Source organism: Colobus angolensis, unplaced genomic scaffold (assembly GCF_000951035.1).
Source record: "Colobus angolensis palliatus isolate OR3802 unplaced genomic scaffold, Cang.pa_1.0 Scaffold38, whole genome shotgun sequence".
Lineage (NCBI taxonomy): Eukaryota > Metazoa > Chordata > Mammalia > Primates > Cercopithecidae > Colobus > Colobus angolensis.
Genome location: NW_012117154.1, coordinates 948,854 through 976,432, shown reverse-complemented (window position 1 = coordinate 976,432; position 27,579 = coordinate 948,854). Strand labels below are relative to the sequence as shown.

Below are 27,579 nucleotides of genomic sequence, written 5' to 3'. Positions count from 1 at the left end.
AATAAACCAATAAAAGCAAGAAAATCAAATCATTTAAAAATTCAATTAATCCAAAGGCAGAATAAAAGAGGGTAGGAGAGAAAGAGGAAATGGGGAAGAACAGACAAAACAAATAAGAAATAAATAGCAGGATGACAGATTTAAACCAAAACATACCAATAATCACATTAAACGCAAATGATCTAAATACCTAAAATGAGCAGAGATTTCAGACTGGGAACAACAACAAGAAACAAGAAAAGCAAGATACAACTACATGCTGTAAGAAATAAATTTCTAATATAAAGATATTAATAGATTAAAAGTAAACATTCGGAAAAAGATATATCATGCTATCAAAATTAAGACAGAATGGCTGTATTAGCAAAGAAAGTATACTGCAGTCTAAAGAATATCACAAGAGATGAAGGTCATGTTCTAATGATAGAAGTGTCAAATCATCAAAAGAACATACTAATCCTGAACATCTATGAACCTACTAACAGCTTTAAAACACATGGATCAAAAAAAATGATAAAACTACAACAACAGACACAATTTTATTAAGAGATTTCAATATCCTTCGCTCGATATTTGATAGAACAAGCGGACAGAAAATCAGTAAGGATATATAACATCTGATCAACACTATCCACCAACTTGACCTAATTAACATTTAGAGAATATTCTACCAAAGAACAGCAGAATATACATTCTTTTCTAGGGACAAAGCACCTTTACCAAGATAGGCAACATTATGGGGTACAAAACAAACCCCAATAAATTAAAGGAAATCGAGTTATTGTTCTCTGGTGACAAAGTAAATCAGAATAGAATAACAGTACTATATAAGTAAAGTCCCCACTCAAAAACAAAATAGTCCTAAATAACCACAACTCAAAGAAGAAATCAAACAGCAAATTATAAAGCATTCAGAAAATAATGAAAACAAAATATATCAAAATTTTTGATACAGCTAAAGCAATACTCAGGGAGAATATTATAGCATTAATCATCTCTATTAGAAAGGAAAAGAGTTCTTAAATCAATGGCTTCTGCTTTTTACCTTCATACACTAGAAAAAGAGCAAATGAAGCTGGATGCAGTGGCTCACACCTGTAATCCCAACACTTTGGAAGGCTGAAGCAGGTTGATCACTTGAGGTCAGGAGTTTGAGACCAGCCTGATCAACATGGTGAAACCTTGTCTCTACCAAAAATACAAATAATTAGCCAGACATAGTGGCACACAACTGTAGTCCCAGCTACTCAGGAGGCTGAGGCAGGAAAATCGCTTGAACCCAGGGGCGGAGGTTGCAGTAAACCAAGATCACACCACTGCACTCCAGCCTGGGCAACAGAGTGAAACTCCGTCTCAAAAAAAAGAGCAAATGAAATCAAAGTTAACGAAATAACAAAAATAAGGATCCAGAGTAGAAATCCACAAAACAGAAAAACAGAAATCAATAAAACCCCAATATCCTTCATGAAGATAAGATATAAAAATTCTAAACAAAATTGTAACTATTTGAATCAATCAAAATAAAGACCATCATAACAAAGTGACCTTTATTTCAGCAAATGCTATTATCAGTTTAACATTAAGAAATCAATCAGTACAATTCATCAAATTAACTAAAAAATAAAAACCATGTGGTAATCTCGGGAGATGCAAAAAAAACCTGACAAATCCAACATCCATATGTGACCTAAAACAAACTTTCATTAAACTAGAAATAGAAGGCATCTTTCTCAATCTGATAAAGCAGCAGTCCCCCAAACTTTTTGGCACCAGGGACTGGATTCATGGAGGACAGTTTTTCCATGGGGGAGATATGGTTTCAGAATGAAAAACTGTTCTACCTCAGATTATCAGGCATTAGAGTCTCACAAGAAGCACGCAACTTGCATCCCTTGCATGTGCACGTCTATACAAGTCTAATGCTTCAGGTGATGTAATAGGAAGCGGAGCTCAGGTGGTAGCTCTGCACCTCCTGCTGTGCAGCCCCATTCCTAAGAGGCCACAGACAGTATCTGGGGTTGGGGACCCCTGTGATAAAGGACACTGACAAAAAAAAAAACTCTACAGCTAACATACTGTTTGTTCCTCTAACATAAAGAACAAAACAGAATGTCCTCTTTCACTACTTCTATTCAACATTGTAGTCTACGTTCCATATATCTTCTATATTCCATAGAGGCTGGACCCAATGTAGTACGGCAAGAAAAACAAATACATACAAGGTAACCAAACTAGAAAGCAGCAAAATTCTCTCTCATCATAGGCAATGTGATTATCTCGATAGAAAATGTGATGGAACCTACCAAAATGCTGCATTAATAAGTGATTTTAGCAAGGTTGTAGAATACAAAGATATATTTAAATCAGTTGTATTTCTATGTGCTAGTACTACAACTATACATCAGAAACTGAAATATAAAAGCCATTTAAAATGGTGACAAAAATATGAAACACGCATAAACCTGACAAAATATATGAAAAAACTGCATACTGAAAATTAGAAAAATTAGAGAAAGGGCTAAACAGATATATGTGCACGGGTCTAAAGAATCAGTATTGTTAAAGTATCAATTCTTCTGAAATTATCTATACATTCAACATAACCCCAATCAACATCCTAGCAGACTTTTTTGAAGAAATTAGCGAACTGATTTGAAAATTCATATGAAAATGCAAAAGACCTAGAGTACTTATAAAAACTCTGAATAAGAGGAAAGTTGCAGAATTAAAACTATCTGATTGCATTACTTATTATTAAGGCCAGAGCAGGTCAACACAATATGGTATTGGTATCAAGACAAACAGATTAATGGCACAGAATGGAAAGTCCACAAACAGACGCACACATATATGGAAGACTGATTTTTGACAAAGGTGCAAAGGCAATTCAGTGGAGAAAGGATAGTCCTTTTGACAAATGGTTCTACAATAAATGAATATCCATTTACAAAAAAAAGGTGACCTTTGATCTATACTTTGAAGCATACTATTAACAAATATTAACTCCAAATGGACCATAGACTTAAATATAAAACCTAAAACTGTAAAATCTAGTGGGGGAAAGAAAAAAAAAGTAGGCAAAAATGTTTTTGAACATGTGACAATTATGCAAAAACTTTCCAAAAGCATGTTTCATAAAAGAACAAATGGATAAATTAGGCTTCATAAAAATTTAAAACATCAGGTCTTCAAGACACTTTTAAGAGAATAAAAAGACAAACCATGAACTAGGAGAAAAGCTTAGCAACTCATATATTTGATAAAAGATTTGTATCAAACATATAAGAAACTCTAAAAGCTCAATAACCGAAAAAAGAATGACAAAAGATTTGAACAAATACTTCACCAAACATGACACACAGGGGGCAAAAACGTACATACAAAGATGCTCAACAACATTAATCACAGGGAAACATAATGAGATATCACTACCCAAGTACTAGAATGTCTAAAATTAAAGACTGACCACCAAATATGGCAAAATATGAAGAAACTGAAACTCTCCTGAACTGCTGGTGAAAATATAAAATGGTGTAACTACCTTGTAAAACCATTTAGCAGCTTCTTTAAAAATTAGGCATATACCCACCACATGGTTGAGTCACTCCAATGTTAGGAAATAAAGAGAAATAAAAACATATGTCCATACAAAAAGTTGTACGACAATATTCAGAGCATCTTTATTTGTAATAAACAAAAACTAGAAACAACCCAAATGTCCTTCAACAGGTAAATGGATAAACCAAGGTATATACACAATGAAATACTGCTCAGCAATAAAGAGTGAACTATTGATAGTTAACACAGATGACTCTCAAAAGAACTAAAACCAGGCAAAAAGAACATATATAATCCTGTTTATATAAAATTCTGGAAAAAGTAATAAATCTTCATTATCTGACTTGTGGTAAAAGTTTCACAAATAATACTTGTCAAAATCCATCAGATTGTTTACTTTCAATTATGTGAAGTTTATTGTATGCCAATTTTAACACAATAAAGCTGTTTTAAAAACGTTCAACCCATTCAAAACCTGACTCTAAGTACAATCAATCCCTTCCCTCCACCCCACAAAAAAATCTGCTTCTCCTACAACATACCTCATTTCAGATGATGGCAACTCAAAAACCCCTTGAAATTACTCAATATCACATTTTCACATTTTAAAAATCAAAGAAATGTCTATTTTGAAACTTGCAAACATTCATGGAGGGCATGTGTTTAAAAAAAAATACATTGTGAACCACTGCTGTTAAGAAATTCAAAAATCCCCCACTTTTTACAAGAAAAACTTCAAAGTCTATATTATCCACCAGTTAGGGCCCTCAACAACATAGTCTCCTCTACCATCTACCTTAGTAAATGCAATTTTCAAAACAGGCCCCCATCTTCAACTAGTATAGCATCTTCCACACCCTGTAGCCTTCAAACATCACCTGTTAAAATACTGCCCATTCCTCAAGACCATATGAAACACCACTTTCACCAAGCATCTTTCGCTAGTCCCAATCCAAAAATTGCTCCCTCTTCTGAATTTACACCTCTCTTACAGCATGGACACTCCACCATGTCATATAGTTATGTAAAATTATTTCCAACTCTGTTAAATTATAAATTCTGAATCTAGGTCCCCTTTGACTCTGGTTGAATAAAGCACTTCTGTAAATTTATTTTAGAATACATGTTCAGTATATATGCCTGGGAACGTGTGATTAAGAATCCAATATTATGGTTTAATGTTGGTTTTCATTCTTTACTAGTCTGTAAGATTATCCAGGTAGCTTGTCTAATTTTACTATGCTCTTAAATAAAGGCCAAAACAATTAAAGGGATAAACTTTATAGAAAATTTAATACAAACATCTAAATTCACATGGATTATTTTTGGCATCTATATTTCAATGCTTTAGGGCCAATGGGAGGGATAAAAGAAGGCAAAAGAGTCCTATGCTTTAACCACTAGACACAAAAAACTGGAGAGCCCTGCTTCCAACAAAACCAAGTGACAAAAAGCCAAAAATGATGCTAGCTGCAACAGTAAGACACCAGGTCTTATTTCAAGGGAATGACACAATCTTGCCTGGAAGCTGGGGCACTGACAAACCTAAGGCCCCAGAGTCCTTGATCACTGTGACCACTTACATTTAACAACTGAATACCAGAAACATTACTTTTGCTCATCTATTACTCACCCTAAAATGTTCTTCCTTCTTATCACTCTCCAGCTGTTTGAATCCTAAGTGATATTTAAAACCTTAACACAAATTCTATGGGCTTCCTCTTTAACCCTTTCCCAGACTCTCAATCCATTTCCCATGTCCCTATCATAAAAAGGCCTAGAGAATTTTTTTCCCCTATACCCTTCCAGATAAATCCTTACAGTACTTTTCCATATGGTCATCTTGCATTGTTAATCTAACATCATATGTGTTTATTCTTCACCTCATGTTCCTTGAACAAAGAACTGATTTTTTTTCCTACAGAACCTACCACCTGACAGTACCAATAAAGACTTCACATAAACCAACGATAACGGTATAAGCAACAGTTAAAACATCTGACTTCAATTAGAAAAGTAATAATAGCAGGAGGTAGTGAATAACAACCCGATCTTCAAATTCAACAGAAGAACAAGAACAGAGAATTCAAGTTTATGCTCTTATTTGCTAGACTACACAGGCAGTACAAGATAAATTCTGCCCAAAAGCTTGCACCATTTTATTAAACACAAAGATGTATCTTTATGAAAAGTCAAAGTCGTAAGAAAAATCAAGCATGCTACTTACTACAGTGGCACTATTTCTGATCGGAAAAAAAATGATCAATTTTACAGTTTTAGGAAACCTGTGCATTGTGCTGCTACCTGAGTTATATTTTAAGAGACAAACCTAAAGTATTTTCCTTTTGTGTTATGAAGTATTCAATTAGATAGAGATTTCATACAACTTAATTTCTAAAATGTAATACACATATTTTGGTTACAAGTATTTAACAGAGCAATTAAAGCCTTATTTCCACTTCTGTTCTAAAATCCGCCTGCCCGCAGTGAGTGGGAACTGCTGCAGATCATTAAACGCTCATTTATCAATGTCTCTCACCAGGCAGCACAATGCAGCAGAACAGCACACAGAAACCATCCCTGAACCCCAGCAACAGCGGCTAATTAGCATAGCCTACCACTAAACCGACATCATATGATTGGAACTGTTAGTAAGGATGCTAGCCAATCAAACTAGGTTATGCAAATAGCCTATTTTAGTTGCCAGGGCAAAGCTACTTCCAATTGTCCAATAGGAAAACAAGCAATAAACAAGAAATGAAATTGAGCTTTGTCACATTTTCAACTTGCTGTTAACACTTTCAGGTTTAGAACAAAATTAACAGCAACTATAAAGGACTAGAAACATATTCCACTTTACTCCAAAGGCGATCCCATGGAATAACATGCAGAACACAGTTAAAGTAGTGCATTTGTTGTAATTTTAACTTTTTACTATATAGACATATGAGTTTTTCTAACAGATGCTGCCATCAACATTTCAACTTTTTTCCCCACCTACTCAAAAGCATTATGTAAATGTCTTTCTATACATTAAAATACATTCTCAAACATTACATTTTAGAGAAATCCCACAAAGCATTTTTATTCTATAATGGAAAGACTAAAGAGGTGGGCATAAGAGAAAGCATGGCTCACTAAAGTCTCAAGTATTCCCAGGTGGAGGAAAACACTTCGTTTATTATGACAAACTTTAACATGTAGCTTCAAAAATAATTTTAAAATAAAACTCAATTAAGTATTAACCTACAGAGCTTAAAATATGAAGACTGAGATCAAGTAAATAATACTCGTATCTGGGAACCAAGTTCAGTTAAGATGTAACCATAAATAAAATACATTATATTCACATGCAAAATGTCTAATAATGAATAAAACATTAAAAACTTCAACTGTGTCAGTACATACTAACAGCTACAAAGACAGGTTTAAAGAACATCAGTGTTCTGACAATTCTGGGTGGTTGAGAGTTTCTTTAATCTCATATATTCAGAGAAATGCTTTGAAACATGTCAAGGAGACACAGTTCCCATTTGTGCCTTATAAAAGATACAATTTTATTTTAAAATAGATCAACTTGTCCCACCTAGCCTAGCAATTATCTCCTCCTAAATTGAGTACAGAATTCATTCCACATCATGAAAAAGTTTGTGATTTTTAAATATTTTTCCATAGAGTGTCTATAAACGTCTCCAGAAAGACTTCTAGCATTTGTAAAGTACATTTCATTAAGACAGAGTAGATTTCAAGCATCAGATTCCAAGAGAAGAGCATGCTGGTCCTATCCCTAACACTACAATTTCTCTTCTCCTGAAGCCACTTTTCCATCACCTCTAAGCACCCATCACCCACACCAGTCCCTTAATTTTTTCCCATGTTCTCTCTACACAGGAATTCTGGAACCTGTTAAAGTTCAATGAAACCAAGACTGGAAAAGTCAGGTTCTAAAAGTCAGGAAAAGGATCAATAACTCTAAAGCTAGAAGGAAACTTAAAAATCATCTAATATTGGCCGGGCGCGGTGGCTCAAGCCTGTAATCCCAGCACTTTGGGAGGCTGAGACAGGCGGATCACGAGGTCAGGAGATCGAGACCATCCTGGCTAACACGGTGAAACCCCGTCTCTACTAAAATACAAAAAACTAGCCGGGCGTGGTGGTGGGCGCCTGTAGTCCCAGCTACTTGGGAGGCTGAGGCAGGAGAATGGCGTGAACCCGGGAGGCGGAGCTTGCAGTGAACTGAGATCCCGCCACAGTACTCCAGCCAGGCGACAGAGCAAGACTCCGCCTCAAAAAAAAAAAAAAAAATCATCTAATATTAACGCCCCCCATCCTATAAACAAAGAAACTACATTTTTAGAATCATAATGCATAAGATAAAGATCCCAAGATAAAAGGCAAAGCTCTCACAGTATCCATGAATAATCAGTATTTTAGTCACACAGCAATGTCTCTTGGTTTCTTGTCCATATGAAAATTTACTGAAATGTAAGCTTTCTTGAGATTAGCTCAAGATCATTCACACCATACTACCATCTACACACTACGAGCCAAGGCTTAAGACGTTTGAAAATCACTCTCTAACCCAAAGTATTTAATCCATTCCCTGAAAGACTCAATCTCAGCCCTTTAAACTTTTGACAACTTTTGGTACGTTTTTGAACTACTTGGAACCCGTATTAGCCTCCTTTAATTCCGAAGGATAAAGGTAAGAGAGAAGTAAAAGGGAAAGATTTTAAAGCCAATTTCATTCATACTCTTACCCATGAATCTTTAATATTTTGGTTTGTTCTCCCAGGTTCTTATTCCCTCCATATTGATAAAGCAATCCTAACTCAGCCTGTCTTGCACTCTACAGCAACAAACTGGGCATTTTCCATGTCAAGAGGGACTGTTTCCCAGACCACCTTTTAAACATTTTTCATATCACAAAACTTTCCACCTTCTTGAGGGGACAAATATTAAAAACTTGGCACTCCGACTTTCCTTTGGGGACTAGAGACACAAGGAAACATCATCTGCCTAGTGACAGATGCTCTGGGATAATCCTCAAATTAAATGTTTAGCTTAGCATCAATTCTTTTTAAAGTTACTTAAATTATGGAGTTTAGGAAAGTATCAAAAAGTACTACTTTTAGAATCAGAAATTAAACATTAAACATGTTTTAAAATAGTTAACTTACTAAACTAAAATCTTCGTTACATAAATATATATATTCAGAATCCTAGTAAAGAAAGTAAGTTTTCTAAGTATACAATTAAACATTAACTTTGTGTGTGTGTGTGTGTGTGTGTGTGTGTGTGTACGTGTGTGTGTGCGCGCGCGTGTGGAGATGGAGTTGTGCTCTTGTTGCCCAGGCTGGAGTGCAAGGGCGCGATCTCGGCTCACAGCAACCACAGCCTCCCAGGTTCAAGCAATTTGCTGCCTCAGCCTCCCGAGTAGCTGGGATTACAAGCATGCGCCACCAGGCAAGGCTAAAAAAGTACAATATGCTGATTACATTTTCTCCCCTATAAGACATATATTTAGAGTAACTGTTAACTTTTTTTTATCTGCAGTTAATGATGCTTGAGACACAGAAACAGCCTCTATCCTCTCAATGTGTAATAGCCATTATTATTATGCCCTGTAATGTATTAGCCAAGATAATCTCAAATGACAAATCATACCATACTAACCATTTTATATTTTAGGTAGAAATAGAACACAGCTTTATAGTTTTGCAAAAACATCAAGTGGATAAAATCTTTTTTTAATTTGAAGCCATCTAATTTAGAAAAATATTCAAAAGTCTGGCATGACTTCCTTGGTCAAGTTTGTAATACCTCATTCTCTAAAGTGAGGCTGCCACCATAGTTTTGCTGGACATCTTTTATAAAAACGTTAAGCCAAGTAGATATTTCTATTCTCTAACTTAAGGGCAATCCTGCTTCTTTTTTGTCCCCTACTTCTCATTAAGACTGTTTATAAAGCTAGAAGGTAAACTGTTATTTAAATCTGGATTACAGACATAATTCTTAAATATTGGACTATTGCTTACTCTTCTGAATCAACTAACAGTATATTGTCATATACTAAACATACTTTTGCTCCCTCATTTAGGTATCATGAAAATACAAAAGTTGACTTGTTAAGATTTTATTCAACTAGAAGTTATAATAGATAGCATATTGTCAAAACAAAAAGATTCTTGCAAGTTAACTTTAGGGCTTAAAAACTGTTTTTTGTACTGTACTTATCAAGACAAAATAGTAGAGTAAGTGTCATCTTTCTTAATCAACTTCATCTATACAAACTACATAAAGTATTTTTGTATCAATTTCTATGTCATATGAAAACAAGCAGACTTAAGAAGTTTAGTGGGTATATTTGGTCTAACTTTTTAAAAAATGAACATTACGAAAACTTCCCTTTCAAGAGCCTTGGTGGGAAGCACCTGCAAGGGATAAGCAGTCATCCTCAAAGCAGCTGAAGCCCAGGTGACAAGGAAAGGCCCTGTGCCTGCTCACAGGAGGTAATGGGTAAAACATGTGGAACAAGGTCAAGGACAGAAGAAACAGTGCTTCCAAACACCCAATTGAAACCCGAAGTCACAAAAGCAGGGAGTGAAGTACAGGTGCTGACTTTCAATAAAGCCTCATCTCCAATGGGCAACTTCGTAGCTCACTAAAGCTAGGCATTACAGGAAATGTTTATAAAGGCCAGGAAGGCCACCCAGTTCTTAAAACATACTACCAGAATTCATTAGTAAAAAGAGAACCAAGGATAGCTACAATTCAAGTGTGACTGAAAACAATCCTTTAAAACTAACAGCAAGCAAAGGAGCCAACAGCCATCCCAGCAGCTCAATTTCCCCAAGCTGGGAAGGAAGGTGCTTCTAACAAGAAAATCTAGAGCACTGGATAGAGTAAACATACTGTTCTTATCCTCCATATCAAACACTGAAACAAGCAGTAAAAGATCACAAAATAAAATAAAGCATGGGATGGAGACATACCAGTGAACCAAAGATTTTGTCAGTTTTCTGCAAGAAAAAGGCACCTGGGATCATACCAATAATTTAAGGAATGTCAAAAAGATCTAGAGCTGAAAGCTGGGACCAGGAACCAGAGCAGAAGTGGCAGATGCCATTCTGGGTGGTAAAGAAAAACTAGAGTAGAAACAAGGGGAGAGATTGGCTTGACACTAAACAACTATCTGCTGCATGATCAGCCTCCCCCAGGGGCTCTAAAGAAATACCTACTCCAGGGAACCTACTGAGTCCCAGCCACTCAAACACAAGTGAACAGTCACCCCAAGGGCAAGGCCAAAGAAATGCCTGTGAGGACACCAAGCCACTTGCATCAGGACTAGACACGCCAAAACCACAAGTTCATACTGTTTAATGAGGTCTCCTCAACCTGGCAAGGAAAGAAAGAGAATCTTCTTGCCAGGACTTACACTCGCTAAATAAACTGAAGCCTGTCAGTCCACATGACTCACCCACAAACACCACTGCACTCAGTCCTCTCACTTAGAAGAGAAGCAAAATGATGACAGAGGACTCTGGCTCTTGAGTTGGGCAGTAAGGGTTCACAGGTATTTGTGCCGCGCACGGAACAAAGGTGAAAGTAAAAACTTTCCTAGTGCAAGTTGAACACATATCATAGAATTAAATCATCTTTTAAAATGTACCAGACCTCAATCCAGTGGTAACATTTCTCCTATGACTGGAACAACCTTAGTGACATAGTATCACATCTCCCTCTCCATCAGTCTTAATACACTATGTTCTTCAGTATAGTTTTCTGTTTTCAATATTCCGAAGATTCTAACTTTATAAAAATAAAGAATTCAATTAAGTGACAGCAAGATGTGTAAGTGAATATACCTATACACAAGCTGGAAATAACTGGTGGGTAACGGGTGTGAGGTAAAAAGAAATATAAAGGGCTCCAAAGCTCTCATTTCAAATCTTGAGAAATCAAGAGAAACTGTCTAAAACTGATGGCCAAGAACAAGGTTTAAATTAGTTTTATAAAATTTTAATAATAATCAACAGAAAAACTTTAAAAGAAAATCGGGAGAAACTGGCTGGCAAAGAGGTAGCACTGAGAGCTATCTGGTTTCATAGTAAAACACAGCTACAAACATACTAATGTATTAACAGTCATGGAGGCAACCAAGAGAAGAATCTTAAAATGGAAAAGATTAAAAGGGGTTACCCCTATAAGTGGGAACGAGGAAAACTAACATTTCACTCTTTTACTTCCAGAATGGATTAAATTTTATTAACATAAGCATGTAAACTAGACTGATTAACGCTTAAAAGAACAAGTCTGAATTTAACAATATCAGCTAAGCACGGTGATTATATTTTAGATATGTGTCCCCACCCAAACCCCATGTCAAATTGTAATCCTCAATGTTGGAGGAGACGCCTCTTGAAGGGTGACTGGATCATAGGGGCAGACGTCCCCCCTTGCTGTTCTCAGGATGATGAGTTCAGTGAGGTCGTTCTCGTGGGATCTGGCTGTTGAAAAGTGTGTAGCACCTCCCCCTTCTCTCTTTTCCTCTGCTAGAAGACACGCCTGCTTCCCCTTCACTCTCTACCATGACTCTAAGTTTCCTGAGGCCTCCCTAGCCATGCTTCACGGATAGCCTGTGGAATCGCATACCAATTCAACCTCTTTTCTTCATAAATGACCCAGTCTTAGGTATTCCTTTATAGCAGTGCCAAGAACGGACTAATACAAATGGCCTGAAGAATACTACTACCAGCAGTAGAAGAGGAAAGAACAGGGTGTAACCAGTAGGTTACAAAAACAGCAAGCACTCAACAATGTTTTTTAAGCTTTGGTAACTTTATACAAAGCAGACCTGGATTTGTGTTAACAAGATAAATCTTTACATCTTGAGTATCTTTTTGAGTACCTGATTCCATGCAGTACATTTTGTGGATGGTTTGTAAAAATTAAAATGAACTTATTTGTGTTTCTCTCTAATGTATATCCATTAGCAATATGGATCACTACACTTTTTTTAAAAAGACTGAAGTAAGGAATACAGAGGCCAAACTAAGAAGGCACCGTTAAGTAGCCTGGTATTAACCACCAGAGAAAAAGGGAAAGAGTGCTTAAAGAAAAGTAAAATCTTGGCCGGGCATGGTGGCTCATACCTGCAATCCCAGTAGTTTGGGAGCCCAAGGCCGGAGGATAACCTGAGGTCAGGAGTTCAAGAAAAGTAAAATATTAAATTTCACCTTTTGAGGAGTTGATCTACGCTATCCAAATCTTAAGCAATGATAATTTTTCATATCAAGTTTGGTAGTTTTAGTTTTCCTGTCAAAGAATCTTACTTCTTACACTAAGCCAAAATTCATTCAAAACTTTTAAAACAATGGCCAAATCTATAATTTTCTAAAACTACAAAAAAAAACCATCAAATTATTACTAGAGTGAAATTATTTCATTTCACTTTGAATCTACAATTCAAATCACTGTCAATAAATACATTCTTCACAACTCCCATTTGCTTAAGAACACAGGTTCCTTTTAAAAGCAGTGATTACATCTAAAAAACTTTCCAGAAGAGCCAATACAGATAAGCTTACTGTGCCTAATAAAAATCAAAGAGTACATCATTTATGAAGCCCTGGGAATCCCTTTAAAAGGAGACATATATTACACTACACAAAAGGTCATCACCATCAACAGACTGCTGATGGGTTCATTCTCATTTGTTCAACACATAGATTTGAGAATCTGTTACGTTTGAGGCATTACACTAATAAATAAAACTTAGTTCTCCGATACCAAAAATTAGAGCTCTTGTATAAAATGACATCAAGAACAAAAGGCAAATGCAAACTGGAAAATGTACCAGCAATAAGTAACAATAAGTATCCCTAGAATCAAAAGCATGAACATTAAGAGTAGGGACTCACAGGCCTGGATTTGCTCCCCAGCTCCATCCCTTACTAGCTGTGTGACCTGCCTGGGGCAGGCTACCGAACCTCTGTCTGGGTCAATCACAGTACCTGTATCAGAGTTATCATTAGGAGTAAATAAGTTAATACCTGTAAATAATTTAGAATAGCTACTGGCATCTAGTAAGGGTTCAATGAGAAACTTTGGTAAATTAAGAAAAAAAACTAAAACCCAAAAGTAGTATCAACAAAGAATGGTAAAAGGAAACTCACAAAAAACATCAGTAACAAACCCCCCAAAAAACATACTCGGTCTAATATTCAAGCAGATGTAAATTTAAATATTGAGTTATGTTTTGTCTATTGAATTGGCAAACATTTTAAAATACCTAGGATCCTAGGGTGTAGAAAAATTCTGATGTGTAGCTGGTAGAAGCATAAACTGTACTTTAAAAAGATATTTAAAAATAACGTATCGAAAGGCTTTAAAATGTACATATGCTTCACCTTAACAATTCCAACTTCTAGGAATTGAACCTAAGGCAATAAATAAAAAACAAACAAAAAAATCCCATAATAGTATTCACTTAAACATTGTTCATGAACTAATTAGCAAAAATGGGGAACCATTAAACATTAACTCATTCATAGAATACCAATTTGTCATTTAAAACAGTACTATAGAAGAATATTGATGCTGGAGAATGTTTAAAATTTAAAAGCAGACTAAAAAGTGAGTAAAGGCCGAGATGGTGACTCACACCTGTAATCCCAGCATTTGGGGAGGTTAAGGTAGAAGAATCACTTAAGGCTGGTCTTCAGCAGTTCAAGACCAGCCTAGGGAACATAGCAAGACCATATCTCTACAAAAATAAAAATAAGTAAGTTAGCCAGGCGTGGGAGCACGTGCCTATAGTCCTAGCTACCTGGGAGGCTGAGGTGGGGGGATAGCTTTAGTCCAGGAGTTCAAGACTGCAGTGAGCCATGCTTATGCCACATTGCATTCCAGCTTAGGCAACACAAGACCCCCGATCTCTTAAAAAAAAATCTGCAAAGCAAATCAACACTTTTTCATGAGTTATATTGTTAGTATCTGTTAAGTTTCATTGCTTTAGTTCTTCTTCAGAGCCTCCTGTTATTTGCATGTTGAAACTTCTTTGCCTGTCTTTAATAACTGTTGCTTTCTCTGGAGTGCTTCATTTTTCTTCATTTCTCCTTGGTTATTCATCTTTGTGTGTGTGTGTGTGTGTGTGTGTGTGTGTTTTTGAGATGGAGTCTCGCTCTATCGCCAAGGCTGGAGTGCAGTGGCACTATCTCAGCTCATTGCAAGCTCCACCTCCTGGGTTCACGCCATTCTCCTGCCTCAGTCTCCCGAGTGGCTGGGACTACAGGCAACCGCTGCCACCACTCCTGGCTACTTTTTTTTTTTTTTTAAGTAGAGAAGGGGTTTCACCGTGTTAGCCAGGGTGGTCTCGATCTCCTGACCTTGTGATCCGCCCACCTCGGCCTCCCAAAGTGCTGGGATTACAGGCGTGAGCCACCGCGCCTGGCCAGTTATTCATGTTAAACAGTTTTCTGAGAAATTTCAAATTGTGTTTTTCACTCTGTTTAGGCTTCATTTTTTAAATTATCTTTTACTTCTCTTTCCTGAGTTATCAGCACTTTTCTAATTTTTCTTATTCAGATTTACATTGTGCTTTAATATTTGTATAATTTTCTAAATTTCTCTGGGTTTATTTTAAAACAGGTTATAGTTTCATTTATTTTGTGGACATTTTTTTCTGGCATGCTTTCACTGTCTGCAGTAATAATATTCTGCTCCTTATGCTTTTCTCTTATAAAAATTCTGTGGGGAATTTGACTATGATCCCTGTCCGTTGCTCATTTTTATGTAAAATAAAAAACTTTGGGGAAACTGGAGTAGCTTTTCTGACTTCAATAAGAGTTCTCTTCCGTCTTCATGAAGGATACCAAAATATAGACTCATGAATAAGATCTCCTGTGCTTTTATCTTCTGCCACTTTCATCTGACATTTTTTCCTTTGCCCTCATTGTCTCCATCTTGTTTAATGTGGATTCTATTCCCAGCAGTGTCTCCTTGGTGTAGGGCTTTGACTGGGAAGGAAGCTTAAACTGGTTAGTTTTGAGAGTTCACAGGGACCAGACGACTCTAACCCCCCTTCAGAACTTACTGTGTCCTTCAGGGAACTCAAAACTACCTCCAGTTCCAGCTGCTGTTCTCAAACATACTTTCCACAAGTCTCTCACTGCAGTGAGTCTCCTCTGTTGGTTACCTTGGGGTTCACCTATTCTCAGGCCCATCAGACACCCTCATGCCTCCTTCTGCACAAATGCTGATACCACACAGGTCTTGTTATTAGACATTCACTCTCACCTACTTACTTGTATGTGAGTCGGGGGATACTGTTCACCTAGTCTTGCAGATGCTGAACGTGACGTTTTGGTTTTGCTGACCTAGTTACTCTGTCTCTATCTAAAGGAAAATGGGAAAATTTTAAAACTATGTTCTGTTGTCATCTTCCTAGAACTCAGACATTCTTTGAAGGTACACTTAGTAAGCATACCTAAAATCCAAAATCGTGAATATAAATGTATTTGCTTTTACCTGGGTCTTAAATAGACACTAAGGTAAAAAAATTCAATTTTACAATGTGGCTTACCTCTGGTTTCTCATCATTTTTTCTATAAATATCAAATGTTCTTTCATATGACACATACATAATGTAATCATTATTAATTGCTTCCACTTAAAAACATAAATAAAACTATGAAACATAAAAAGGAATGGAAAATAATAAGGAACTCTTAAAACCAATTGAAGAAATATATTAAAGCAAGCATTAATATACTTATTTTTAGGCATTAAAAATGCCATTAGGATGGCAAAAATTATTCTTTTTGCATTTGCTGAGCACTTCCTGTGTCCCAGAAATCCTGCCAGACAGTCACAGGGCACACAAAGAGGATAAGCCTTAACCCCCTGACCTTCAGGAACTATCGGACTAGCTGGACATAAAACCGGTAAACAACATGTGCAAACGCCATAAAAGTATTAAACAAAAACCACTTGCCAGAAAGAAAGAATCTGAACTATTAGGAAAAGGGGAGTGGCTGTCTCTTTTTACTTTATGCATTTCTACAGCACTTATATCTCCTCCACCAAGTATACAATACTACTTTATTTGTTCCAAAATAAAGAGATTCTTCTTTTTGCCTGTTGAAGATTTATTTTAACTATAATACTCAATGCTGAGAAAAATAAATTAAGAGACATTCTTGTAATGTACAGAGTGGTACATACTACCAAACAGCTTTCTGAAAAGTTGTATCAAGAGCCTGAAAGTTTTTCAAACACTATGACTCCTAGGAAACAATTATAAGAAAGTAATTTTACAGCCAAATATTATGCACAGATATTAGTGTTTTAAAAAACAATTTAATGCCTAAAAATAAGAGATACCTAACTTAACTAGGAAATAAGCATACTGTAAAATAAATATCTAAAGTAACTGATCTTCAAAAGCATTCTGAGTACCCTGGATTTGCTCCGAGTTCAAAGTAACAGCAGATCACTACCGTAAGCTTTTGATGACGTAGAGAAACATTTATGATATGTTAGTCAATCCAAGTATAAAACGGATCTTACCCAACCACATCATCCTGAATATTCAAAATGATCTCAATTAATTTAAAAATGGCATGAAAAAAAACTGGAAGGGAATGTGTCACACTGTAGAGGACACTAAAACTTGGGGTGTTTCCTTATACTTATCCATATATATTTATACATTAATTCTTTCAGTGATTTTGTATTATCTAACAAACAAGAAGTAAAAACATGAGCACAAAAGCAAATCTACTATCTTTTTCACTTACAAAAAAAATTAATTTATTGAACCAGTAAGAAAAAAATCAAACTGCTTAAGTTGAGACATGAGCTAGAGAAGGAGACACAGACAAAGAAAAAGATCAGACACACACGACCACGAGAAGAACAATTCCAAGGGGAGGCAAACTGGCAACAGCTACCTAAGTATTACAATGTATGTGCCCTTTCCATTCTCCCAGTGTGTCCTGCATATGATGGGATTTTAAAAGTTGGGGTTTTGTAATTTACAGATCTGATTTCTAACTCTTGTATAATGAATACACCCCATTTCTGTGATCACTGGAATCTAACTGTTCTGTAATGAACACACCCCATTTCTGTGATCACTGGAATCTAATTGTTCTGTAATGAACACGCCACATTTCTGTGATCACTGGAAATATGAAAATTTTGTCCTACAAAATTCACATTTTAAAATGAGTTAAGAGAATCTAAAATTAAAACTCTGCCACAAATGGTTTTAAGTACTTAAATTCATATATATATGAGTATATATATATATATACAGTGTATGCATAAGAATTATGACAAAGACAATATGAACAAATCAGCACATTTAAAAATAAATTTCCATGTTTATTCATCCTCAAAAAGTGATAGTTCTGTATGCTTTGGAACTATTCCATATTTTAAAGTGACTAGTATATCACCATTGTTTAAAAATTTTTTAGTTGTTAAAGAAGTTCATTTCAACAAAACAAAGAATGGTGGCAACTTCTATCTCCAACACATTTTCCCAAATCACGTTCCACAAGATGTTAATAGGTATAAATCAAAAATAAAAGGAAAGGGAGGTCCCTTGATCAAATAAACTGAAGAAATGCTGGTTTACACAGGTTTCTTTAGATCAAAGTCTTTATATTCATATACATGGTAATCTCTGAGGCAGTACTTTTTTCAAATCTCATCTCAGAAGTGATTCTATACCTTAAATAAACTGAATTTGGTTACTTGTGATTCAAAAGGGCAAAGAGTGGTTCCTAGGATCCCCAAATGATGTTGTGTTAGGGTAGAACGGTGTCACTCATTACTAAGAGAACTGAATGGGGGAGGAGGAAGGAATATGCAGGAGAAGCATCCAGGAAGCAGTTACCTGAGTGTGGAGCTCAGAAGAGAAGAATGGGATGCAGAGATTTTGGTAACCTCTGAATACAGGTAAAGCCATTACTGTCAATGTCATTACCCAGACAGTGCTCTCTATTTTCTCTCTGCATGCCTTGAATTCAATAGGTGAGTCTTAACACTTTATCAGAAACCTCCACTGCCTCATTTATTTGTTATCCATAAGTTCAGGGATCTTTGTAGGCAGAGCACCTATAATAGTACCCGGTACAAAGCAAATGCTGACGAAATAAATGTTTGTTAACAAATCATTTGTCCTTCCAAAAATCAAAAGAAAATCCAAATTTACCTCATTCATGTTCTAACTGTATTTTAGAACACGCAAAAAGATCCTCAAATTAAGTAAGTATAGGAACACCTATAGATACATGGACAAAATACATCAAAGTCTGACTTTGGCCTAGTGTTCGGTAAAACTATTTGTTCTCTCCCCCACCAGTTTTATTGAGTTGTAACTGGAAAATAAAAATTGTACATATTTAAGGTATACATGATGTTTTGATACATACATACAAAATGAAATGATCACCACAATTAAGTCAATTAACATACTCATCACCTCACAGAGTTACTCTGAAAACCTACTCTTAAGTGTTCACTTCTGAAAGGCCCATCAGCCAATGCCTACTTCAATGTCCTTTCCAGCATCCCTGAACCTGTGCCTCATCAAGGAAAAGGTGAGAATAAGTTACTACATCTAACCAACACAGCAAAGCCAAGTACCATGAACAATGCCAGAGGGTAAAAACAAGGCATGGAGAAAGCAGACCACTTGCTTTCAAATGTGAGTAAGCATTCTCTAGAAGTAACTTTCGGTGAACATCTACTCATGAGTTTTAACGTGTTGAAATTCTATCAGTCGAATAAATGTGTGCATAGTAATACACGACCAAACTGCTACATTAATGATGATTCTGAAAGCTGTTAATTTTATGTTCAAAAACAATTATTAACTTTCAAATTGTTAGAAAGGGAATACACCAACAGCTAATATACTTATTCAACAGCTAGATCTTCTTTCCTGGGTTTTTTCCTTTGTAAGCCAATAAATGCTGATAATTTTTAAAGAATACAAGGCTGAATAAAAGACTGGATTTTATCATAAATCTAATCTGTAGAATTTCCTTGTGTTCTAGCATTCATAAAATTAATTAGATAACTATAAACTGTATTTACTCATCAGTTATTTCAATCCATTGAGGCCATAAGCCTTTCAAGAAAAAGAGCTATTTGGAAACCCTCCATGTCTTGTGAGGATAAACAGAAACTTTGCAACTCCAAAATTTCATGAGAGAAAATCTCCAAAATCAATAATATTCATAGATAAATCTATGAGATACCCCAAAAACACTTTGTTCCTCTACTGACCTCAGTCGAAAGTGAGCATCTACTTGGTATAGCCAATGTGCAGTATAGCGCCCAAGGAGCAATCCAGGAGCTGACAATGCTGAGAAATAGTTCCTGCACCAAAAGGTCAAACTTATAAAATCTGACAACAAAAAAATGTGCATAAAATTCTAAAAATGTTTCTGTAAATATGCCTATTTGTTGTTCTATGATGGTGATATTCAGCTTCAGCATCACGTTGCTTTTAACAATCAGCGAGCAACTCAGCCAGAATGTGTACCTGGCATATCTCTAATGTGTACAGGCAAACATACATGTGCAAGCCTGTGTGCATGCATGATAGATGCGTAACGGAGGTGATTGCTCAATCACCTTTGACGTAAACAAGAATTAACATCAGTCTTAAAATGGTGACTTCCACATGAATGTAAAGTATTATATAATCTCTAATTTAATTTATAAATATATTCAAGCACATTTCTTCATATAAAATGGTACATCGAAACATTTTTTAAAAAATCTTAAAATCATAAAATGATTATTTTTCCCCTAGACAAAACCCAGATCACCAAAAATAAAAACCAATCACAAAAACTACACCAATGATATAATTATGTATCTGTCAGATATCAATTCAAAATTTATATAATTATTTCTTTTCCAGTTGGCAATCACATTTTCAAACACTAGTTTATAAATATAATCAAATAAGACTATCTGACAGAGTTTCAAATGTAAGACACTTAGTTAAACAAAATGCCTTACAATATGCCTGATTTAAGAACATTTAAGTTCAAAAGTTAGTAACACTTTATACATTAGCTGCACTACATTTTCAGGAATTTGAACATAGCCACACATGGAATAGCCTCCAGCTTCCCATGTATAAGATCTCCTCAATTAATTACAGAGCAATCAAAAAATATTCTTTCAAAAATGCCTTCACACTGCTTCTTCTGTATAAAAATACAAATGACAAAAGGATAAGAGGGGGAGGGAGGGAAGGAAATGGGAGGCAGGGATATCAGGAACAAGGAAAAAATAAACAAAATCCCAGAGCATATCTTTTTAAGAAACCATACGTATGAGTATAATACCCTTAATTTAATTGTCAGTCTTTTTAATGATATCCTACTAACATCTACTCTCATAAAAGATTTGCCATATTCCAATAGAGTTCTGGGGGAGACATGCATTCAACCATAAAGGTAACTGTGTTATTTACATTATTAACAGAATTATTCCAATTCCCACCAAAATATTAGCTCTTGAAAAGCCTAAGTGCTAGCAATTACTATGCTGTATTTGTAATAACACCATTGTAAATCACTGATTATCAATCTGAGTTCAAAAGTAAGTTTAACAAATAGACCAACTACCTTTGCATTTACTGATCTACAATTCCCCCCACTATTTATTTATCAGAACGCTCCCCCATTCAAAATACACCATCCACATTCTCTTAGCCACAGTTTTACTGTATTTCAAAACTTGAGTCACCTGTATGCATCGTCTTCTTTCAAGTCTCATATCATCCTGATGGGGTGGGGGAAGGGAGGGAAGAGTCCAGCGGCAAAACTATAACACTGTGTGAAGAAAAACAGATTATGATAAGAGATAATGATGCAAGACAATTACCCCTAATTGAGGAATATCTAACATAACTACAATCCCAAAACATATAAAATTACTTCAAATTTGCAAAATTCATTCTCTAACATTTAAACTTACTTAAAATCAATTTTCCTTAGTCTTCAATAATCAAAATCAACTATATATAAAATATATTCAATTGTCAGAGAAAAGAAAAACAGTTTCAAAATGTGCCTCCTACCATGGAAAATTTCAGCTATTTTCCAGGTATCAAACCTGAACATTCCACTATTTATCTGGGGGAAACAACCCTACATTTGTAATTTTCATCAGCTCCCAAATCAAGATAAACGTGAATTCACTTTCATAGGAGTTTACTATTAAGGCCGAGGTAATGAAAGTTACTTCATGGGAAAAACAACATGTCAATCTATCAACGTTATTTGTAAATTAAATTCTGAGACACTTCTCATAACCGCTCCCCTAAGTCCACAAGCCCTCTTGCTCTCTCCAAGCGGTTTCTCTTATTTCATTGTAATTCTTTTACAGTACTTCCTACTTATTGCTTCTGCTGATAACTCATGGTTGACCAGAAAAATTCATAATGACTTACAGGAAAATGAAAGTAATCTCAGTGTTGTCAACGGGTATCAGCGGAAGAGGTAAAGACAAGTACAGGTTAAAATCTAACTTACAAAGGAGTTGAGTGAAAAATTTAGGTTTTGATACTATGGAATTAATTCAGGGAATATTCTAAATAGAACAATGTTGCATACATTGGCCAAGCTCCTATGCCAGCCTCATGAAAACTACTGACTCCAAGAGACGTTCGTGGTCAAGAGAACTGGGGCCACTGCAGAAGAAATACCAAAACTTTCTTCAACTCTACATCCTCCAGACAAATTCTAAAATAAGCGGTTTTCCTTTGTTAGCACTCTCTCAATTCCCAATGCCTCCAATTCCTAAATTTCACATGACGTCATCTAAATCATCCTGCTTAATAATCCTTTTCCCTAAGTTGTTTTACACTCCTAAATTACTATACAAAGCTCCTATTGCCTCAGTATAGTTCATTTCAGGTAAGCAAAAGAAAGAAACCAACTGGACTAAAATAATTCACACTAAGATTTGCAATTTCCAACAACCATTATAGTCTGCCCAAATAAATCTCTTATTGGTAGAATTCCAAGTGGTCATAATATAGATTTGAGTCTATACTTATTGCCTCAAAATATTTCTGCTTTTCATTTATTTCTTCTTATACTTTTGAACTCCCAGGTTCTTTAAAAGCTCCAACTTTGTACTCCAAATAGCAGCAATACTAAACACTTCACTGGAAAAGAACCTCAGAGACAATGTGAGTTATTTTTAAATTAGGAATTGTACCTGAAATCTTTACCTGTATTCCAGATTCTATTCCTGAAGACCTACCATTCCAATTCAAATGCCTGTTACGGTATCACATTAAACACTAGACCTACAACCAGCTGATAGCATACTGTGGGGGTGTATGACTAGATGGACGAATGAACACTAGACTGCTGCATCAGAATAGTTTTATTTGTAAAAACAATAATTGAATCAAAATTATCTTTACTCAAAGGACATCATTTTCTAATAATTTTTCCCCTAAAATGGTCAGTCTTTAAAATTAAGACATGAACTATGGGGAAAGAAAATATAAATTCAGTCTCTAGTTATGAACTATATAACCAAATCCTTTAGGCTCAACATCATATTCTTCACCTAGAAAATGTTACAACACTACTTACAGCTCGCCAATTTCGATAGAAGTAGGTATCACTGGCACAAAAGTTATTTATAAGAAAACAGAATCAATTAAGGTATCAGTATTCTTTATTAAAAATTGCTAGAGATTAGATTATTTCATTACTACTTTAAAAATCTAAAGGTAAGAAATACACATCAAAATTTCTGACACCTTTTTGAAACATTATCCATTAATCTTTACTCATTTGAAAGGCCACGTAAAGTATCTCTCTGAGTTACATAATTTGCTGCTGACTTACATAGCAACCAAACCATCATATGCTAAGTAACAATAAACTCCAGAAATCTTGACCTTGGATTACTTTAAATAAGGACTCTAGTGATTATTCCATATATCCTTCCTTCAGGCTAGTCACTTTTCAAAAACAAAAATGTTAATTTGAGGTCAGAGTTTTTATAATTCCACATACCAAATGTGCTTTGCAGATAAGCTACAGATACGATTTTCTTCCTAAAGAAGCTTAAAAACCTAGACAGCCATATTTTCATTTTTTTTTTGAGGAAAATACAGAGTATATTTTTCATCATTTCCCCCACAAATGGAGCCATTCACAAACTATGGAGTAACAATCAAATGCTAGTGACAAACATCTCTCTTTACCACAGGAACCTCTCATGATTCTCAAATCTTTTACAGTACGTTCCAGCTCAGTTTGCCAAAGGCAATGTGATGGTCTACGAACAATTCAGAAAATGAGCTTACATGGATTTTAGAAGTTAAACTTACAAACCACTTTTTTAGTTGTCTTAAAATCACTGCATAAAATTAATCTACAGCATATCTTCAGGGACAGGACAATTTCCACAGGCTGTTAAACATGTGGTATACTCAGGTAGGTACTGAGCTTAGTCTCTTGGTGTTTGTATCCCACAGATGGTGGGGGGTGGGGGGGAATGAGGCCACCTAATTAAAAGTACTGATACACTAAGATTTGTAAAAAATAAAATAAAAAATACAAAGTCGAGTGCAGTGGCTAACGCCTGTAATCCCAGCACTTTAGGAGGCCGAGGTGGGCGTATCAACTAAAGTCAGGAGTTTGAGACCAGCCTGATCAACATAGAGAAATCCCATCTCTACTAAAAATACAAAAAAAAAAAATTAGCTGGGCGCCCTGTAATCCCAGCTACTGGGGGGGGGGGGGGGCTGAGGCAGCAGAATCGCTTGAACTCAGGAGGCAGAGGTTGCAGTGAACGGAGATCGCGCCATTGCACTCCAGCCTGGGCAACAAGAGAGAAATCTGTCTCAAAAACAAAAAACAAAAAAACACTAATCAACAGAGATCCAGAATGTAAGACTGGGACTGAAATGAATGCATCAGCATGACAGGCAAGTTCAGATTAACCCAGGAGCTAAAAAACTAAACGGCAGGTGCAATATGTTCTCCAATGTGACAATGTTTTGTAATGACACCAAACTAAAAATTATATCTAATTTCAAAATAACTAAAGTAGTAGGAAGTATTATAAGTAGCAAATGAAAAAAAAAAAATCAGTATGATACAAGGAGCTTCAAAAGTACTAGTTAAGTACTATCTCACTTCTTAAGCTGGGAGAAAATACCAAGTTGTTTTTTATTACTTCATTTTACATATGTTACACAAATTCTCACATATTTCACAATTTAAAAAATTTAGCCCATATGAGAAGATAAAATACAGTGCACACTGGGATCTAAAAAGATAGCTCAGAAGATGCCCATTAAAAATAAGCAACCACAAAAAAGCTACAAAACAGAAATCAAGAAAAACTAGATCTAAAATTAGATTCCATAAATTAAACTTGTGTCATTATCTAAAATTTATACACTGTTAACTAACATTCCCTTATAAACTTTTGCTCATTTACAATAACAAATTAAAGAAGTGGCAGAAGAAAGTACTTTTCCCATATAGTAATTTTAGAAATAATTTTCTAGAATTATAACAGCCAAAGAAGTCAAAGGGAAAATAAAAGTATCATGGTTTTGATGCCTAACACACAAGCAAAAAAAAAAATCTCTTATTTCCAATAAGATGATCAAGTGGCATTACAGAGAAAAAGCAATTATATAGGAGGATTTCAAGTGAAATCCTAAAAACCCAGAACATTTATCACTCCCTTCAAAACCCTAGAAAACACAGTCGTTTAAAAAAAAAAAAAAAAAGGCCAAAATACAGAAGACTTTATAAACAATATAATATTGCACCAAAATGATCAGTAAAACTATAGGGAAATGAATATTTGTGGAACACTTACTATCTATGCGCCAACCACTCAGCTGAGGCATTTTATGGACGTTGACACATTTGACCTCATAACAGCCCTACAAGTAGGTAGTGTTACTTCCATTTCACCAACAGGGAAAGCAAGGGTCAGAAAGATTAACTGGCCTAAGGTCACAGTTTGTGAACTCTGGTCCCACATTAAAGTTCACTATGCCAAGATGCCACTCATTAAGGATCACTGAAATAGTTATGAGAAAATACAGAGATGCAAGAACCCACATGTGTCTAAGTCTGATTTTAGCCCCTTATATGCACTACTCTGCATGAACCACCCTAAACATGAAAAAACAAGAGAGCTCATTAGCTGTAATTACTTGAAAAAGGCATTTAGTTTAGAACAGAATACTAAATTTCCCCAAAAGTTCATCTAGTAGAAAAATTTTGATTCCAGCATATAACAGATTGCTATATTTTCCCTTTATTGAAAAAATTTTAGGCCAGGCAGAGCAGCTTATGCCTGTTAATCCCAGAACTTTGGGAGGCAGAGGCAGGTAGATCGCTTGAGCCCAGGAGTTCAGGACCAGCCTGGCAACATGGCGAAACCCCATCTCTACCCCAAAAAATAAAAAACCTGGTTGGGTGTGGTGGTGCAGCCTGCAGTCCCAACTAATAGGGAAGCTAACATGATTCCAGGAAGTCAAGGCTGCAGGAAGCCCTGATCATGCCACTGCACTCCAGCCTGGGCAACAGAGTGAGATCCTGTATATATGGAGACAAACTGAAAAGAAGGTAAAAACCAATAGCAGATGATTCGATTTTGCACTAAAACCTTGGTCAAGGTCAAAGAACATGTGGAATTATAAACATGGGTGCTGGATTATACTACTCCAATGGCATTTTGGAAGCGGAATAGCTGAAATTTGTGTTGAAGAGGCTAGAAGCATGTGCTTTCTCATGCAATCATGTGAAAAGAACTAGGGAGAAGGTTTAAGAACTAAAAGCTGAGCAGATTAAATGAGTTTTGCCCCAAATTTTGGCTATCTCAACTACCAACTCGGTATCTCTGGGACCACATCTGGGCCTGAAAGACAAAATCAAGCACTGAGTGTTTGGACATACCAACAAATAGAATAAAACAGGAAGGAAATGCATCATATGCACATTACCTGCAACAATACATAATGCACCGACACATCATTTTTAAAACTGAAGGGGAGAAACAAAAGTTTCTGGGGGTAAGTTATCACCAGTAAGTGTAAACAGTACAGGTACCGTGTTACTAATTCAAAATATGTAAACTACCACTGATACTATGTTTTGCTTGCTGTCCTCTGTCTTCCTTTAGAATGTGAAAACATTTACAATGATCTGCACAGGTCTGTATGACCTTCAAGTCTATCAACTGTTTATCTATTCTCTTGTGTTCTGAGTTCCTCAAAAATGAATTCTCAGACCACAGGGCTTTTCGGGAACCTAACTCCCACTACTAGAAAGTGACTGCTCTATCAAGTAGACACTAGAAAGTACCCCTATCACATGCAGACCTAAGTTCCAAAGGCTCATTTCTAAGACAGTTGGTTAAAAGTCTACATTAAGAACTACTTTAGTATGTAGCATGTAGAGTTAAGCCAATTTTTATAAGGCGGGCTTTTTCCAGGCCCAGAAGACCTCAGGGAACTGAGCTCGAAAGTCCCAGTTATGTCTCACTGCATGAGATGACTTATCTTTAATGCGCACTGGTATAAATATTCTACTTTAAACCACTAAACTCCATAATTACAAAAAGTAAGTACCACTATCATTCCCATTGTCCAGGTGAGAAAACTAAGGCACAGAGAGGCAAAGTGAAACCATCTCAAGTCACACACAACTAATGGTAGAGACACATTCAAATCCAAGCAAACTGACTACTAAGCCACTGCTTTTGGTCACATCAAACTGAATCTACCATTTCCCCTACTCAAAAAGGAAGGAAAGAGCAGGGAAAAAATCCACTTCTCCTTTCTGTATTATCAGTCTTGGTTAATGAGTGTCTCCATCAGCCCAATCTCCCAAGGGCAAAAACCATAATACCTTTGCACCAACCTAATAAAATTCCACCACCCAAAATTTGGTGTTGGAATCTGTGCTCTTTAAAATATATATATAT

At 35.8% G+C, this 27,579-nt stretch overlaps 1 protein-coding gene across 3 annotated transcripts in view; it reads right to left on the bottom strand.

Moving 5' to 3' along the window:
- The window catches only part of DYRK1A (dual-specificity tyrosine-(Y)-phosphorylation regulated kinase 1A), a 107,446-nt gene that overhangs the window by 75,385 nt on the left and 4,482 nt on the right, over nucleotides 1-27,579 (bottom strand). Inside the window, exons 1-2 of one of the 3 annotated variants that reach the window (XM_011954006.1) lie at nucleotides 26,114-26,190; nucleotides 21,343-21,428 (exon numbers count right to left, since the gene is read on the bottom strand). In XM_011954006.1, the coding sequence (XP_011809396.1) occupies nucleotides 21,343-21,352 (10 nt within the window). In that variant the 5' untranslated portion in view covers nucleotides 21,353-21,428; nucleotides 26,114-26,190. Of the gene's footprint in view, nucleotides 1-21,342; nucleotides 22,806-26,113; nucleotides 26,191-27,579 lie in introns of those variants that run through there. The other 2 variants (XM_011954008.1, XM_011954007.1) reach the window with 2 other exon arrangements.